This window comes from Pholcus phalangioides, unplaced genomic scaffold, assembly GCF_987345545.1.
Source record: "Pholcus phalangioides strain wild (caught in Gottingen) unplaced genomic scaffold, Ppha-v1.0 ptg000002l_1, whole genome shotgun sequence".
In the NCBI taxonomy this organism is placed as follows: domain Eukaryota; kingdom Metazoa; phylum Arthropoda; class Arachnida; order Araneae; family Pholcidae; genus Pholcus; species Pholcus phalangioides.
In genome coordinates this window covers 1474992-1494551 of record NW_028301595.1, presented here as the reverse complement: position 1 = coordinate 1494551, position 19560 = coordinate 1474992, and the positions used below count along the sequence as shown (strand labels likewise).

At 36.2% G+C, this 19560-nt stretch overlaps 1 protein-coding gene across 2 annotated transcripts in view; it reads right to left on the bottom strand.

The window, feature by feature from the left end:
• Positions 1-10487: 10487 nt before the first annotated feature.
• pds5 (cohesin associated factor B pds5) overlaps positions 10488-19560 on the bottom strand; it is an 83872-nt gene continuing 74799 nt past the window's right edge. For both annotated transcript variants that reach the window (XM_089236833.1, XM_089236838.1), the window contains exons 27-30: positions 18644-18766; positions 18324-18380; positions 17959-18125; positions 10488-10976 (exon numbers count right to left, since the gene is read on the bottom strand). In XM_089236833.1, coding sequence (XP_089092959.1) covers positions 10613-10976; positions 17959-18125; positions 18324-18380; positions 18644-18766 — 711 coding nt within the window. In that variant the 3' untranslated portion in view covers positions 10488-10612. The remainder of the gene's footprint in view (positions 10977-17958; positions 18126-18323; positions 18381-18643; positions 18767-19560) is intronic.

Sequence of the window (19560 nt, the reverse complement as noted above, 5' to 3'; positions counted from 1 at the left end):
CAAGTATTTTTATATTGTGCCAGCCACTGATATTTGTGAACTTTGTGCATTTGCAATGGCTTGAAGGAAAAAAAATGTTTCTTTCATTTAGCATCACAATAAATAAGTATTGTTGTTCACTAAATATTGTAAATTCACTAAAATTTTTTTTCCCTATCTTTATTCTAATGACTTGGATGATGTCATTCCAACACTGTTGGCTGATTTAATGTTGCTGACAGATATCAGAGAGTGATGGCAAAGCTGGGCTACTGAGATCAGTGATATTAATACAGTATGCAATAATTACTTGAAAATTTTTTTGTATTGTATGTTTTTTAACATGTGGGTATTTTCAGTGTTAAACAAGGCAGAACACTGTAAAATAGAAATTTGTAAACATTAGCTTTTGTTATTACAACTCACATCCTGTCTTGTAGATAATTTGAGATTCAAAATTCTAGATGCAGAGGTGAGCATCTGGTTATATGTTATCTTCCAACTTTGACGTGTGAATATGAGCCAGCACCCCCCCCCCCTCCATTTTAAAAAAAAGGCCTTTCCTCAGAGCAGACAGACTTACATAACATGAAAATGCAGGGATCTGTTTCAGTTCAAAATATATGACAGATAGCCGAACCAGTAGAACACAAAACATGCTGCATACGAGGGGGACACACTCTCTCACAACACTTGTTCGGGCACGTACCAATTTGTTAGAAATTATTCATACATATCTAAATGGTTGTGTGTCTGCCATTTTTATTGATTATGGAAATATATTAGATCTGGAAGTGGTGCCACAAGTACAGCAGATTTTCTACAGAACATCTTCAAAAACAGTTCACGTGTGTTCCAACCACAAAGGCTTGTCTGCAAGTATGGAAGTAGTTGGATCATACAGAATATTTGAAAGGTCAATTGTGAAGCCAACATACATGAGTCTTTGTGCAGAATCCCTCCTTTCAAAGTGCTTGAATGACCAAAAGAGTGACCTAGAATGCGTGCAAGCATAAGAATAGCAAAAGGATAACCTACATCATGTGAAAACGCGTAAATGATCAGAAGAGTGACCCATAAAGCGAGGAACTATGTCAGTGAGTAACCAAAACTGTTCGCCTAGAGTGGTGGTCGTCAAACTTATTAGTCAACAGAGCCAAATATCAACAGTACAATGATTGAAATTTATTTTGAGAGCCAAATTTTTCAAACTTAAACTATATAGGTAGGTGAATTGTTATTAACTTAATTAAGGTACATTCGCTGAGGTCGACCCCTTCCAACTCTCCCATTCACACTCGTCTTGTATACTTTTTGGGGTTCATCCTCTCTATCAGGGGCGGGAAGTGACTAAGTCCGTTTCGGAGCAGCAAAATTCAGGATTTGGAGCAGCAAATTCGGGATTTGGAGCAGTTGTGGAGCAGCAAATTCGGGATTTGGAGCAGATATTTATAAATTGGAGCAGTAAAATTAACAAGAATATTTTTGTTAACCCTCAACCCTTTTCAAAATAAACCTGCACTGTCTTTTGTTATCAAACATATTTTCGTCAGCTTGATTTTTGTTTTTGGTGTTTTAGGCTTTTGACACCTTGTTTGAAAGAGCGGCTGTCATAAAATTTTTTGCACCCGTCTATTTAAGATGATTTTTGCTTACTGAGAGCATTATTTGCTGCCTTGAACAGCAGCACTTCAAATGAGCTAAAAAAAAGTTTTTAATTTTTTTATCCTTGGAAAGAAATTGTTGCAAAATGAGAGAGAATTTCGGAAGAATCAACTCGATGTTTGGCGATTCAGCACTCATCTGGCGAGATTGGCGATCTGACACTCGTTATTTGGCGAGATTGACGATTTAACGCTCGTTATTTGGCGATATTGATGATTTAACGCTCGTTATTCGGCAACATTAGCGATTTAACGCTCGTTATTCGGCAAAGTTTCTAAACTAACATTCGTAATTCGGCGGACATGCGCTTTTTACTCCCGGAATGAAATTTTTTTTTTCACGAAACATCAGGATTTAACACAATGACAATCGACTACAGTAATTTCTGCTGCTTCCAGTGACGACTTTTTTTTTAAATGGAAACACTCGAATTTGCACTTTAAAGCTGAAAGGCATTGCAAACCATCTTCAGTTCCATGATCACGGACAATATCAGTGTTTCGCGATGGAAAGCCCGATCAGGGGCCAATAGTTTAAGTACAGTGGAATAAAATATGCTCTTCTCGGAAAGAAACGTTTGTGGCTAGCAGGAACAAAAAATTTTTGGCGTCCTTTCCAAAATTCCGGGCATACTGAAGCAAAATTCGCTATTTGGCGCAGAAAAATGCAAAAAAACGCTATTGGAGCAGGATGGTGCAAGATATTAGTTTTGGCGCAGTGCGGCGCAGAGTTCCCACCCCTGTCTCTATATATATATATATATATCCAAATCATCTCCACATACCTTTTTCAATCCTCGAAGCTTCATCTTCTTTCACTCCACAACGCTCTCTAAAATTAACTCAATAAACTTTACTAAAATTTTATTAAGTTATTATTTTACTTGTTTTACGGATATCTGGCTCCCTTCTCTGGGAAATGTGTGGAAGACGGGTAAGCTCGTCAGACGAGATGTTAGACGGAGGAAATGACGTAGTCGATGAAAGGCCAAGGGCTGTCTTGTGGGGCAGAGGGCCCAGGAGCATCGCCTTCAGATGGTCGTCCCTGGTGGATTGCATCAACAGCAATGACCAATGTTGAATGCAGATGGAGAGAGGTGGCCACGGGAGAGTAGTCTTCAGAGGTGCGGCCCCTGGTGGATGGCTCCTAGCAGTGTTGACCGATGTTGGATGAAGTGGTGACCCAGGAGCATCGTCTTCTACGATCTGGCAGGGTAGAGGTTGAAGTTGCCTGCCCCCCCCCCCATGTTCTGTGAGGAGACTCATCTATCTACCCCGAGTACCTTAGGAAAAAAGCCTCATTTTCAACAACTTTTTCCCGAACTCCCCAGTTTCGACCCAAAATCCAGTTTTGATAGGTTGCGGAAGTGACATTAGTGTCAGGGTTTAACTGTTTTTCTGCAAAAAAACGTGAAAAAGATTACTTACTTGGGAGGGGAGGGAGTGAGAACAAAATGGCAAAAATGCGTGTCTAAACATGATTTTGCAAAAACCTGGTGGTTTGTGGAAGAGCCACATTCAAGGGGCTAAAGAGCCACATGTGGCTTGCGAGCCACGTTTTGCAGACCTCTGGCCTAGAGTGTGTGCAAGTATGTGAGTGACCAAAACAAGGTGGTGAATTCGAGGAAATAGTCAAGAAAATTAGATTAGAATGGGAGAAGGGCAGAGAAATTTATGTAGCCCACAGGTGGCAAAAACCATAAATGTGACTCTGCCTGCCAGTTGTTGTACATGAAGGCCAGGAACAATTGAGAGACAATGATGAACAACTTTAGAGAGCCTCAATTACGACAAGTTCCCCGACGATGGCAGAGGCCATGGGGCATCAAGGGAGAACACCGAAAGTATGTCACACCCTGACAACAGTATGGGCAGTGATTGTGATCATCTTCATCAACCAACAAGGAATATCAGCCAGTGAAATTTGTCACTGAAACGCTCGCTGAAAAAAAAATTGAAGGTATCCTGGTTTTTATCAAAGAATTTGCATTGTATCTCAGTTTTTTAGTTGCACTGATCCGCCTCAGGCACCAGGACTGGACAAATCTAAAAAAATTTACATGCCCTAAAAACATTGCTCGAAATAAATGTGTTGCTGTCTATTGATGAAAATATGCAGATAATATAGAAAATTAAAAGAGTACTACATTAAAAAAAAAATTCAAAAATTATTCTTTGATGAAATCAAAATTTTCTTTCGAGGTGCAAGTGCCACTCATCCATTTTGGAGCAGCAAACTTTCATTTTTGGAGCAGAAATTTTGAAAATGGAGCTTGAGTTAAAATGGAATATAAGGGGTCATTTTTTCCGAAAATGCTAAAAGTTTCGCCAAAAATGGTTAGATAATTTAACAGATAATTCTAAATAAATTTTCTTCACAAATTAAAGTATGCAATACTAAAATGACAAAACCAATTATTTGACTTTTTCCAAAACAAATACAACGCCACAACAGGCAAAACGCCCAACAAGGTGGCTGAGAAAAAGATGCCCATAACAAATATGGATGTCATAGATTTGAAAAATACAGCAACCCAATTAAAAACTAAAATTATAAACAATATATACACATGATAAAATACTATGCAATGCCCATAATGAATTTATGGTTGTCTTATTCTAAGTATGGATAGCTTCTTGATTTACCCCAACATGTTTATCGTATTTCTTTTTAAACGTGTCAATTGTATTACAATTTACTACCTCCAGGGGTAAGCTATTCCATTTATTAATAACCCTATTAGAGAAAAATTCCCTGCGGCACCATAACCTTGCATTGTCCCTCACCAATCAATACTGGTGTCCCCTTGTAATAGCAGTCGATTGGCGGTGTACTAAAAGTTCTTGTTTTTTTAGCATGCCTGTTAATGTTTTAGCTAATAGGATGGACCATCCTATTAGCTAAAACATTAACAGGCACGCTAAAAAAGCAAGAATTCATGCACTCCCTCAACGACATTAAAACTTCCCTAAAACTATTTCCATAGTGAACTTATGTTAAGTTCATACTTATGAACTTATTAAGTTCACTATGGAAATAGAGAAAGAAGGACAGCTCCCGTTCTTGGACGTTCTGGTCAAGGTCAACGTTTAGGCCACAGCATCTATCGCAAGCCTACTCACACCAACAGATATGTTCATAAGCTCTCCAATCTTCACCAAAAACGAGGCGTACTGAAAACCTTGATCGAGAGGGCAAGAAGACTGTGTGAAGGAAAAGATCTAGGTAAAGAGATTGAGCACTTAAAATCAGTTTTCCGCTCTAATGGGTACACAAAAGACGACATCAAAAAAGCCTTACGCTCCATCAAGGAATCACCAACGGAAAATGAGGAGTCACAATCAATTGGAAAAGCTGTGCTGCCTTTTATCCCCAGAGTGACGGCAAGAATCAGCAAGGTCATGAAAAAACATCATATAAAGACCATTTTCAAACCAACCAGAAAAATATGTGAAATGCTGCGATCAGCAAAAGACCACCGTGACCCTCTATCAACACCGAGGATCTACCGAATACCGTACACCCGTGGTCAGGTATATATTGGAACCACAAAAAGATCTGTGGCCACGAGAATAAAAGAGCATGAACGATGCTGCAGAATGGGCCAAACAGAAAAGTCGGTGGTGGCAGAGCATGCGCTTTACGACAACCACAGTGTACAGTTCAGCAAAACACAGGTAATACAAATACAACGCCACAACAGGCAAATTGCCCAACGAGGTGGCTGACTTAAGAACATCATGGATCCCTGAGCCATTTTTTGGAGGCCCTACCTACTACTGCTACACCACACATGCACCCCGCGGAACCCCCAACGAATCAGTACATGCGGGAATGTACATGTAGTGAAACCTGACGTGAAGTTTTTTGTGTTTCTCTGTAATGCTTGTTATGTGTAGTGCTGCCATCTGCCACCAATTTTTTCAAACTATGAGTGAAGTGTTATTTTTGAATGATTTATCGTTGTAGGACTGTTGCTCTCTGTGGCGAGACTTTTTAACGGGGAGATCGGCTCGCATTTGCGCCTTGAAGTTGGGAACCACAGAAAACCAACTTCAGCCGACCACCACTGTGGGGTTCAAACCCGGATCCTCGCATCGCAAGTTCGTCACCATAACCACTCGACCACCACAGCGGCGTGAACTCGACCACGAACGAACCCACTGAAGAAGGGATCATAATTATGTACCGTGAGGATTCCTTTAATGATCCTTCAGCGATCAAAATCAGCGAGAGCACCAATAGCTAATGTTGACCACTTCTTCCCACGAATCTACATAGAGGCTATTGAAATATACAAGCACAAAAACAGCTATAGTAGAAGAGAAGAAACTTTGAAATTGAGCAGATCCTGGACGCCAGCTCTCAGAACAACAAGAACCTTCCCCTTCAAGATCCAGTAACAGAATGACGACAACAGCCAATCAGATAACTCCACATCTCTCGGCCAATCAGGTTCTACCAGCATAACAACTGTTTTCAATACGCTGCCAGCCATAGAATCAATTGACCAATCGCAAAACAATAGCCAATCAAGCCACTTATGTGCATAAATACAACCTGAGACTCCGAAAAACGACTTTGATCCAGTTTATCTATTCTCCTGATGATGCCAACCACTGGTGTTGGGGAAACGTTGAGAACTAACTCAAACGGACGACGGTCTTCGAACCCGAAAAAACAATTTTTATCGAAGTAGGGAATGTTTAGGGATTTTTTGTGATTTCCATAAAAATTTGGGAGACTTGACAGCTATGATATAATTTTGCACTTCTCATTTGTTTGATGAACTCACAAAAATTTCTCTTAGTTTTTGGATTTTTTCACATCGCTGCACGGGCATGTGGTTGAAAAATATATATACCCTAGGCATGTCGGAAAATAGATTTGTCCAGCCCTTAGAGGAGGTTATAGAAGACCCTATACTTACTCTAAGGTCCAGCCCTGCTAGACACAGTGTGCCCGACACACTGTATTATACAAGGAAATAATAAAAGCTGAAATGAAAATCAATTGTACAATAATAATAACATGCAAGACGATATAATCGAATATAACTACTTTATTAAATTGTTTCCATGAAACAGAAACATTAAGCAAAATATTTCCGAATTCTGATAACACTGATGCATGAATATACATGAGTCATCGTGAAACCTATAACATTTTAAAAAAAATGGAGAGAAAGGAAAAGAGGAACCATAACAACTTTCTTTTCACAAAAACAGCGATGAAAATGAACAGGGAAAAAAATGTATGTTCAAGCATTCAATGAAATAGACTCACCCAATCACAAAAAAAGAAGCGAAACAAAGTTCCAATGGTAATCATACGATAAAGTATAAAGAAAAGAGAAAAAATTCTTCACATAATTAATGAACAATGAAATTAATATATTTTTTAAGAAAGCTAAATTGAAAATACAGTCAAAACCATAGAAATATGAAAATTATTGCGATTGATTCACCAATAAAATTAATTTCCGTAAAAATGAATCCACCTTCTTCAAAGAAAAAAAACATCTTTACAGCAGGGGTGCACAACCTCTAGTCCGCGGGCTAAGTGCATGCAGCCCAGGGGGCTTTCATCTGGCCTGCAAAAAATGTTCTGATAGAAAAGTATCAATATGCACAACACTATAAAAAAAAATACCTAGGCTATCCATATTTCTTAAGTAAAAATAAATTGTCAGGGCAAGTAAAGTTGCCACTTACAGCCAAAAAAAATTCTCAAAAGCAAGTAAAGTTGTCAACTATTGCTAAAATACTACTTATCGCAAAAAATGATAGGTACTGCGAGTCGAGTCAAAATGTAATTCATGGAAAAAACTTATATGTTCGTCAAATATTTGGGATGAATATATTAATACTACTATTATTTATACATCATGAAAATTATCTTGATTTCAAAAATTCGGGTGAGCCTTATTGAAAATAAAGAAACGAGACACTTTATACACAAGTTAGGACGGGCAAAATTACGGGAATATCCCATAAAATACAGGTCATATAGTCGTAGGCACGGATATATTCAGCTGGGAGGGGGCATGACAATATGATGCTAACTCATATATACATTAGATTAGTCAGCTCCGTCATTGACACTGGGGGAGGGAGGCCATGACAGCCGCATCTCCGCCCATGCATATAGTCATTCTTTATACATTAATTTCTGGATTGTGAGCTGCAGAAATACACCATATCTGGCCCCCCGGACTAAAAAGGTTGTGCACCCCTGCTTAACAGCATAATTTCAGTACTCACAAGGTAATATAGGGAAAACAATTTGAAATGAGTAACAGCAAGAACCTCACATAAGAGGAAATGACTTCTTTCTAGATCTTGAATGTATGGAACTTTACTTTGAAGGTCACAAAAGAAATAAAAGAACTGAAACAGTCAAAAATACATAATATATATACACACATAGATCGAGCAACAGGTAAAGATGGGTAAGACATCCATGCACGCACACACATAATGTCTAATAATAATATTTAAAAAAAGTCTATAGAAAAGAACGGGACTATATCTTCTGCATTTCCTTTCCACTCAGAAATCAGCCACAAACATTTTGCTGCATCATAACATACAAATCAAGTGCTTTTTCCATCACCAACACTTAAGTGAAAAATTCCCAAATCAGCAGTTTTTAGCAAATGTAAAAAAAACTTAATAGCAACGATTAAAACTGTTCAAGATAAAAAAATTCAACGCAAAAGAATTTTCAACTGCGGGAATAGGGCTAAGGGCCTTTTTTTCCCTGTCAAATATCAACGAAACCTTAAAAATACTAATATGTAACATTATGAATTCCAGATTTATTTTTGGCCATTGTCTGAATCCTAGGACAAGGGATGCCATCTGGCCCGCTATAGTTCTCCCAATAGAAAAGTATCAAAATGCACACAACACAATAAAAATACCTGGGCTGACCATATTTCTTTCATAAATATATGGTATATCGCCACAAAAATGGTCAAATGCAAGTAAAGTTGCCAGAAGCACCCAAGTGGTGCTGTGGTAAGATGCTCGTCTATCACTATGAATGTTGCTGTCAGGTCCATGGGTTCAATCCTGAGAGAGAATATAGATAACAAGTTCTTTTCCATACCAAGCCTGAGGTGACCACCAGTAGAGAGAGCCTTTATTTACAACCCAACTCCTTTTCAAGTAAATTGCTGTATAGCGATATGACCAGAGTTAGTGTTTGGTAAAGCAGCCTGATAAAAATTTTCAATGGTAAAGAAAAGTTGTCAGTTACAGCTGAAAAATTTGTTAAAGGCGAGTAAAGTTGGCAATTAAAGCTAAAACAAATTGTCAAAGGTAAGTAAGGATACCATTTACACATGAAAAATTTGTCAAAGGCCAGTAAAGTTGCCATTCACAGCTGAAAAATTTATCAATAATTTAGCAATAACAGTCGAAACAAATTTTCAAGGCAAGTAATATTGCCTTGTAATTTACAGACAAAAAATTTGTCAAAGGCAGGCAGTGTTCGAAATCATTGGTCCACTAGTCTGAGACCATTGGTTAAAGAATCGGACTACCGAGAAAAAAATTGTGGAAGTCCACGGGACCAGTAGCGCAAAAAATTCTTGCACTTCTCCAAGCAGTGATACATTGACTGCGGAAGAATCTCCTATGGGAGAATCAGATACACAGTGGATTTTTTATGGCTTTCTGCATTCCCTTGGAGATATATCACTCTTGTAAATGCTAATCTATTGGGGGGGGGGGGGAATTGAATTTTATTATTATTTAGAACATATTTCATTCAGTGGACCAGTCATGATGCTTGCGAACCAGTAGGTTCTCATATTCCTTGGAACCCGTGTTTTTTATTTTTCAATTCTAATACTGAAAGCAAGTAAGGTCAATTACAGCCAAAAAAATATCAAAAGCAAGTAAAGCTGCTGACTATCACTAAAATTGCGGAAAAATTACCAATCGTGGGAAATGATCTGTACTGCAAATTAAAATATAATTCACCAAAGAAAAATTTATGTTTGACAAATATTTGACATGAATATATTGGCATGAGCATGATTTATATCATGTAAATAATCGTAATTCTCGATTTCAAAAATTCAACTAAGCCTTGCTAAAAATAAGGGGGGAAGCTGGACATTTTATAAAAAAAGTTGGGATGGCCAAAATTATGGGAATATCCATAAAATATATATGGTCAATCTTTATAAACAAGTTTCTGGCTTGCGAGAGGTAGAAATACAGCATATTGGCCAGCGGACAGAAAGTTGTGCACCCCGTATCCTAGGACATAGGATTTCCTCAAAACTTACTAACAGAATACACATGAACCACAAATAAACACAAATTCGGACAGCTTCAGTCATGCAAGCTTCAATGTCATTTTAAAAATACGGGTGGAAAAGAGATCATTAAAATATGTGGTACATAATACACTGATCAATATAAATAGTGAGTGCTAATGATCCAATTCATTATGAAAAGGAAAAAAGAATATCTAAATTTTCAGATTAACAAAAACCGATCAATATGAATACTTAACCCCATCACGAGCAGTCGAGAATTATTCTTCTCTACCATTCCAGTTTTTGTGTAATAATCCACAGGCTCGTGCGTTAGGATCCGGAACAATTGTACTATTTTGTTGTGTTACATCATATACGGTAATCATTGAATAAGAAGCACAATATGAACAACTTTATAGACGCAAACCTTTTTTTCATATCAATAATTCAACAATGCAGAAAAATAAAGTGGTGTAGTACAAACGAGACTTAAAATATCGAAAAATTATGAACTTTCTCAAAATGAAAAGTTTAATTCATAATCAAGATTATGAAAGGCAGCAGCAGAAACATTCTTCCCGAACACGCTCTCTTCTTTTTTTTTCCTTTTTTTTCAACATAGGGGGAAAAACACATTCACACACATACATAAAGTGACACACAAACAAAGATGGCTTCAGCTCTCTCCGCGGTTCATTTACTCTGCTTGCCACTCTGTTTTGAGCTGTCGTTATTCGACTTTTGTGGCGATTTCCGAGTCTGTAAGCTCCCCGAACAGTATTTTGCCCAGTACTGCCTGTACTTCATCCTTGTCTCCTCCGCTACTTCGTCCGTACGCTGTCTCTTATCGTCCGACTCTTCTGGTTTGTCGTCTGGGTCCTGAGACGGCACTTTACGTTTCTCTGCGGAAGTCGTGCCACCACTTGAGGCAACAGAATTCTGACTAGCAACTTCGGACCCGCTATCATTTTCTGTTTCATCCTTTTTTGATCTACCTCGTTTCCGGGCTGCTGTGCCATCATCTGCTGGTTGATTGGTGGCAGCTGGTTTTGATGTACTAAAAAAAGAGGCGCAATCTTATTAAACACTAATGCAAAAATTAAATTTAAAAACTGTACACATCTATATATATATAATTGATTTTCTGTCTGTGTGTATGCTCTCTATACAAATCTACAATTTTAGACTAATTGTCGCTAAATTTCACATATACACCAAATGGGACCCGAATGATAGGCTACTTTAAAATTTTGTCAGAGCAGGGCAAATGTCCCAAATGGACAAAAAACTGTCGGGCAACAATGGTTTTTCGGCTTCAACAATCACTTTCGGAATGTTTACTTTGGTTACCGTGGTTCCCTAGCAATGTGTTTCAGACGTGTATATGCCTTTACAATGGTTTGTCACTTCTTTAACGCTGCCAGTGTGTGTATGTATAATAGTTTATGCCTTTATAATGGTTTGCCACTTTTTCAATCCTCCCAGTAATGAGTTTTTTGAACAGACATCAGAATCATCATCAGTATCACTTTGAGGGACAAGCAAAGGATGATTCCCCCCATAGAAATTAGTGTCAAAATTCCGATTTTACTGTAGAAATGCGGAAATTTAATGGAGGTTTCCTGCTACAATCAATAATTTTAAAAATTGTATAGAATTCTTGATTTTTGAAATATTGAGTTCGTTTAGAGATACAAAGTCCAGCAAATTAAATATGAAGTAATTAGCTGGACCTACTTTTGAGTTGGATATCCATGCAATAACATTGATTTCAACTTTTTATATACATCTTCTCAAGCATGAAAAGTAATGTCTCCGTGTTGTCTTTTAATATTCAACTGCATAAATTCATATAGTTTAGATTGCTTTAAAATTAGTTATGGGCCCATAAAGTACATTGACGAAATTCCACAGCTTTAATTAAGCATTTTTGAAAGCTGAAATAGGCAGAGGGATAACTTGACGTTCAAGAGGGAGGGGAATCGAAATACTTAACACGCCCCCTGAAAAAGGAAAAAAAATATTTTTATTTCTACATTTCTTTAAATCTAAATTTTTCTTTCATAAGTCGCGCTGGAAGTCGTCATATTGGTTAACTTAGACATGGTTTGCATGTCCCTCAAAGAAAAAGGGAGATATTGCATGATCCAAAAAGCCTCATTGAAGAAAACCCGGGCAACGCCAGGTATTATAGCTAGTACACTATAAAATTCAATATGAACAGCGTGATAAAAGTTATCACTAGTTGCATGGGAGAAAAAATGGTATTAGCTACATTTCTCGATTGAAAAAAATAAATATGTAGATGTCACTTATGTTTGAAACGTTCTCACTGTGCACTCCCTACATATACAGCCTGTCTCAAAAGTATATACAGTTGACCCCCCCGTATTCGCGGTTTGTTTTTCCCTTTATTGGAATTTTTTTGCAACACCCAGAAACCGTCATTCATGTGTTGTTTATAAAATTTGAGTTGTGCATGTTTAGGATGGCTCGCTAATGACATTACTGTTATCACTAGAGCCGTGGCAGCTCCCAAGAGGGAAATAGTCACCTCGAGTTAGATTAACCTTTGGCCACAATGTGCGCTACAAGACACAACCATTTCTACAGAGCCGACTAAAGACACTATAAAAGACATTGTCATGTTAGCGAAACAGGTGGGTGGGGAAGGGTTTATTGATATGGATACAGAGGAAGTCGAACACTAATTAATAGCAATTCAGAGGTATTGACTGAGGAGGAATTGATTGCAGTATATAAAAGGGATTTTTGGAAAACAATGTAGGGATTTTTCATTAATAAAAGCAAAATTATAGGGATTTTCCTCTTTGAACATGGCAGAAACATGGCATCACACCATTAACAAATAAGCCATTGCGGTTAACACCAAGTCACTGATCATTGCTAACCAGTAGGTTAAATTACCTGTCACTGCTATTCTCAAACCAAATCTTGCCAACAAAAAAATGGACGTTGGCCCCTAAACAGAATGCATGGCCAAAGCAGATACAATTTATCTTACCAATTTCGAATATCAAAAGGCCCAATTGATGCTAGCTATTTGGAAAATTTTGTTTTTTCTCCTCGAAAATGAAATATTTTTTGTAATTTGACACAATGGCGACAATATGAATAAAATGATATGCAAGATTCAGTGTTGTAAATATTATCCATCCTGACATACATTACCACCAGCTACATATTTGTTTATTGAATGAGTTAGCATACATATAGATATATATAGATATTTGAGTAGAAATATAACCAAGTTTAGTGAATTAAAACCAATTTATAAGATCAAATATCAGTGCCAAAAGGCAGCTGGAATATATAGTGTGATAGAATATAATAAAGATGGAAGGTTTAAAAAAAAAACTTAAGTTAAAAGCATTCAACAGTTAAAAATTGAAGATGAGTAATTCAAATTGAAGAAAACTGATGAAATCGTTGAGCTGAATATATAAAGCTATCTTTGGGCTCGTTATCGGGGGAAATGTCCAAAGAATAGCCAAAAAATATGCAATGGCTTTAAACCTAAACTAATGTACTAGTTCCCCAATGTTTGCAATGCATACTTAGGAAAAACGTAACATAAAATATCAACGAAACAAACAACGACAAATATCACCACATAATATGAACGAAGATACAAATATGAGATGCAGAAATAAATGATATAACCCAAAAATTACTTATCAATGGCTTACTAATGACGAGCCCAAAGATAGCTTTACATATTCAGCTCAACGATTTTATCAGTTTTTTCTAATTTGATCTATTCATGTTTGATTTTTAACTGTTAAATGTTTTTAGCATAATGCTAAGTTGCTTTTTTGAAATCTTCCATCTTTATAATATATAATCCCGATATATATATATATATCCCTATATGCAGCTATATATACACATAAAGTAAAATCTCCCAACAACAGTCACTAAAGGGACCATGAAAATATGACTACCTCATATTGGGAGAGGTAGTTTTATTTCAGGAAAAAGAAAATTAAAATTTGCGATCCATGTACATAGCATATGAAATGACAATCCATTCTGTAACTGATTACGATAGTTATATAATTGATTATACTAAAATATATGATAATATTATAACACAGTAGAACACCGATTATTGAACACATCAGGACCAAAGGGTGTGTTCGGAAAAGTGAAAAGTTCGGAAAATCGATTTCGATAACGCAAAGGAAGATTGAAATTCAGCAACAAAAACCTTGAAATAATTAAATTTAACCGACTTATTCTGAAAAGTAAATGAATAAAAAACAGTGTATCATAAAAGAAAAAATTGTATGGGGAAAAATAAAATGCTGAAACAAATACATACACGCATGATAAATAACGCTGTCAAACCATTCAAAAAAATTAATATCTTTAATTGCTTCAACTTGCTTATACGACATTCATTTTGCAGTTTCATCAATTAACAGTTTCAACATTAAAAATTGAAGCGGGTCAGTGTTAGGCCACGATTCTAACCACGTGAGACATTTTGTGAAATGCTGTTCTGCCTCACTGTGTGTTATTACATCTGCATCTGGTTCATCTTCATCCCTTTCACAGTCATCCTGATGAATTTCCTCGTTCACTTTTGTAACTATTTCTTAAGAGTAAGAAGCACTAAACAGATCCTTTCCTTGTAGCCAGGAGAATTTTGCAGGGTGAACCTGCCTCCCCTTTCTCTTTTCCCTTTTTTTAGCTGATATTGAAAAATCTTTTCGTCAACCTCATTTTCATGGCATCTCAATTAATATAACTCCACTGTACTCAACATCCTTCTGTATGCAGATGATATTGTGATACTGGATGATTCAAAAATACAGTTGCAAAAAAAAAAAAAAAAAAATCAATCTTCTTGATTAATGTTTTAAATCTAACCATCTTACTGTTAATTTTAACAAAACGTATGTCATTTTATTCAGAAAGTCTGGCCGTCTAACAAAAAATGTGAACTTTTTTCTGGGGCAACGTTGAACCCTAAATAACCCGTAGCTATATATGTCTATCTTGGTCTCCCTTTTTCTTCAGGAAAATTTTCATTAGCAGCTAATTTCATGATTAAAAAGGCTTTCGCGGCCATGAACCAACTACTTGACTTACTGCATAGCTCCAGTAACCCCTCATGGTGGCATACAAATTATTCTATAGTCTCGTACAATTTACTTTATGTTACGCTGCACCAATTCGGGGTTTCTTCTATGCAAATATGCTGAAGAAAGAGTTCTCTCATAAGTTTTCTGAAAAAGTTATTAAATTTAAGAAAATATTGTCCTGGTTATCTTATTAGACTGGAGCCTGGTCGCCGTCCAATTGCCACTCAAATGTTCAACCTACAACACTAGAATGAAACAGCAAAACTTATCAAAAATACAAAAACTGTCATCGATATGGCAAAGCTTCAAGAACATCAATATAAATTCCAGTTAGAACTGAAGAACTGATTTGATTTGCTATATAGTACCACTGAATATGGACAAGATGTCACCACGATGAACAGAACTTTAACCACACTACCTTAAAAGACGTTGCAAAAGAAATCACCGGAGAAAAATCAAACCGGTGAAAATAACAGAAGAAACAAAGAAACTGATGAAAGACCGGAGAGAATTTTAGATTAAGAAGAATGACCCTAAATCAAAAGGGGAATATGCAGAACTTTGTAAGACAGTAGGAAAGCGGATTACAGAAGATGTCAGGAAGTTTAATTGCGATATTATAAAGAAAGAATTGGAAGATAATAGGAACTTAAAATCATCAAAACGAAAACTGTGTGTTGGGAGAAAGAAAAATTTTGCACTAAAAAGAAAAGATGGAAATGAAATCATTAGTATTGTTGAGGAATTTTATAATACTCTATACAAACATGAAGAACAGGATCGGAACAAAGGAAAGGGAGCAGGAAGAAAAGAAAATTGAGCCGAATTTGTACAAGTAGCACCTGTGCTGAAAGAAGAAGTCTACAAGACTATAACATGTATGAAAAAAAGGAAATGCCCAGGTGAAGATGGGATTTCAATAGAAATTGTTAAAGAAGCAGGAGAAGAATTTGCCAGTATGCTAGCTGCTTTGTTCACAAACTGTCTCATAAAATCAGATGTGCCTGAAGATTGGAATAATGCAAGGATGGTTCTTCTTTACAAAAAGTACGAAGAATAGAATATCACGAATTATCAACCAATCAGTCTCTTATCAGTAATTTATTACACTGGTTAAACACTTTCCTTTTCAGGCATAATGGCATGTGACTCTTCAGAATTACAGTTTTTGCCAAAAATGTTCCATCCAATCCTGATCCTTCTGTTTATTTCATTAATTCCATTGTCCATGGTAATTTCTTGTCCCAGGTATACATAGCTTTCTACTTCTTTTATCTCTGTGTTATGGAGGAGGATCCTCTTCTTCAAAGCAAGGGAGTTAAACATAACTTGAGTCTTTTGCAGATTCATTTTCAAACCCATGTGAGTACTTGCCTTTGCCAGTTCTTGTATCATTTCTTCTAGTTAGTTTGGATTACTACTGATAACAACAATGTCGTCTGCAAGACACAAATGGTTGAGAAATTCTCCATTTATTTTAATTCCTTTCTTATCCCAATCCAGTTTTCTGAATACTTCTAAAATGGCAGGCATAAAATCTTCACCAAAGTGCTGACATATAGGCTTGAATCCAAACTGGACGAAGCCCAACCAAAAGAACAAGCAATATTTCGAAGTGGATTCATTCAGTACAATGGATCACATCGAAACAATGAGGGAACCCATAGAGAGAGACAAGGAATACAAATTACCATTGTGTATGGCCTTCACTGATTTTGAGAAAGCGTTTGACTCTGTGTCTTCACATCTGTTGTTGTTAAAGCTCTAGATGGACTTAACATCAATATCATCAAGAAAATATATGATAAAGCAACTGCAACGATTCATTTGGATAAAGAAAAAGCAAAGATTAAACTTGGAAAAGGAGTCAGACAGGGTGATACTATCCCACCAAAACTCTTTACTGCCGTTTTAGAAGTATTCAGAAAACTGGATTGGGATAAGAAAGGAATTAAAATAAATGAAGAATTTCTCAACCATTTCTGTCTTGCAGACGACATTGTTGTTATCAGTAGTAATCCAAACTAACTAGAAGAAATGATACAAGAACTGGCAAAGGCAAGTACTCACGTGGGTTTGAAAATGAATCTGCAAAAGACTCAAGTTATGTTTAACTCCCTTGCTTTGAAGAAGAGGATCCTCCTCCACAACACAGAGATAAAAGAAGTAGAAAGCTATGTATACCTGGGACAAGAAATTACCATGGACAATGGAATTAATGAAATAAACAGAAGGATCAGGATTGGATGGAACATTTTTGGCAAAAACTGTAATTCTGAAGAGTCACATGCCATTACGCCTGAAAAGGAAAGTGTTTAACCAGTGTGTGCTACCAGCACTGACTTATGGAGCTGAAACATGAACACTCACAAGTAAGACCATACAAAGGCTTCACAACACAAAGAAGCATGGAAAGATGTATGATAGGCATCACAAGGAGAGACAGAAAACAAATCACTTGGATAAGGAGCCATACAAAGGTATATGATATCATGGAAATAATTAAATGTCTAAATAGAAATAGGCTGGACATATTGCAAGAAGACAGGACAACAGATGGACCACAAGTATTGTAGATTGGTATTCCCATGGTGTTAAACATCCAAGAAGGCATCCCACACAAGATAGATCGACGAGATTAGAAAAGTGGCTGGAGTCAACTGCATGGCTAAAGCATCAGATAGAATAACATGGAAAAATTTAGAGTAGACCTTCAACCAGCAGTGGATTGAAAATGGTTGCTGATGACGATATGTGTGTGTGTGTGTGTGAAAATAAAATTTAATAGCAACTAAACCAAACCTGCAGATTTTAACCACACTATAATCAGTAAATCTTGAAACTATTTACTTTAAAATTATGATCATTCATTGAAATTTAAACTACATAATGTAAAAATATTCATAAAATTTGTCATTTTTATACCTTGTTTTTTCTGCCTTCACATTTGGTTCATATATCCGCCTCAGATCTTCTTCTGCGGTGGTTTCCTCTTGCTTTTCTGGCACACTGGCGCTTTCTGAACTTGCGTTGGCTTTTGCCACAACATTTCTGGCATTCGCAAATAGCATCTCAAGCTCCAGTCCAGATTTCTTGAATATAATGGGGTGGGGGGGAAATCGGAACAGTCAAAAAAATTTTTACAGAATAGCATACGTACTAGAATATATGCATAGTCCTGCTCATCAATTCTAACATAACCAATGAATGAATTTATATAATGGATGAACAGTTACACATCACTGCACTGGAAATACATTAAAAGGGGAACAAAAGTTGCATAAACTGACCTTGGGTGGTGTCACTGTCAATTCTGGTGGCAAATATGTTTTCAAATTACAGTAAGTCTGCAAGAAAAAAAATATTATTTTGAGTTCAAGGAATGTTTTAAGATGCCATATATTTTATTCAATCAATCAACTTAGGATTCATAAATGGCATTAGCTTTTACATTATTCGACTATTCTGAATTCTGTATTCCATTCATTATTGCCAATTACAAAATTTCAGGAGGCGTCAAGGAAATCTACATCTAGTTTCATTCTCGTAAACTAGAATTTATGCTATTTTTCACAAAATCATAATTTATAAATCATTGCTAAATACTCACTTTGTCTGGTTCTGTGAACAATTTGGAGGGTAAAATAGGCTCAACTTGGAAATCCTTCAGTACAAAATTTGTTGTCTTCGATATCACTAGACTGAATGCCAAGTCACATACTGCATACAATTTCTAAAGACAGAAAAGAAATTCAATTCTACAAATTGAAAATTTTTAAACCAGTCAGCATTATAGAGAACAAAATTGAGAATCATATGGCAAATACAGTAGAACCTCATCATAACAGACTAATTGGGACTATAGAGATTGCCTGTTTTAACAAAAGTCCAGTTTATAACAAATAATTTTTATAAGGGTGTAAATGCAACAGGATGCACATAAAAAAGTATAGTAGTTATCTATATAAAGATTATATATCAAATAAAAACAGCAACCAACATAGGTTCAATTGAAAATGAATATAATTATTAGTTTTTCATATTAATTATTAGTTTTTTCTTATGTGATATATGCTTTTATATTTTGGGCGGCTGTATTTTGGTTATGTTTGACATCCATATTTCTTCAGCTACCTCGTTGGGCAATTTGCTTGTTGCAGCCTTTGTATTTGCATAAATAGATAAGTACATATAATACTACAGTAATCTTAATTTTTCTGCTTATCAATCAGTACAAGTCATGCAGCGCATCCATTTTTACGCAAAACAACACAATGGTTGATGTTTAATCGCTTACTTGGTAATATGCTTTTTAAATAAGTTAATACTTTTCTAAGTGCTTAAAACGAGTTTTGAACGTCAGATAAAAATAAGCATTCCTTATTGTTATTATTACTACATTTTTTAACTGTCTGTTATAACGAATCCATTATAATGAGGTTCTACTGCAATTCATTTCCAACAATAATATTCACATCACAGAATTTCATTCAATTAATTAGAGACAAGCCGTTCAGAACCGATTTT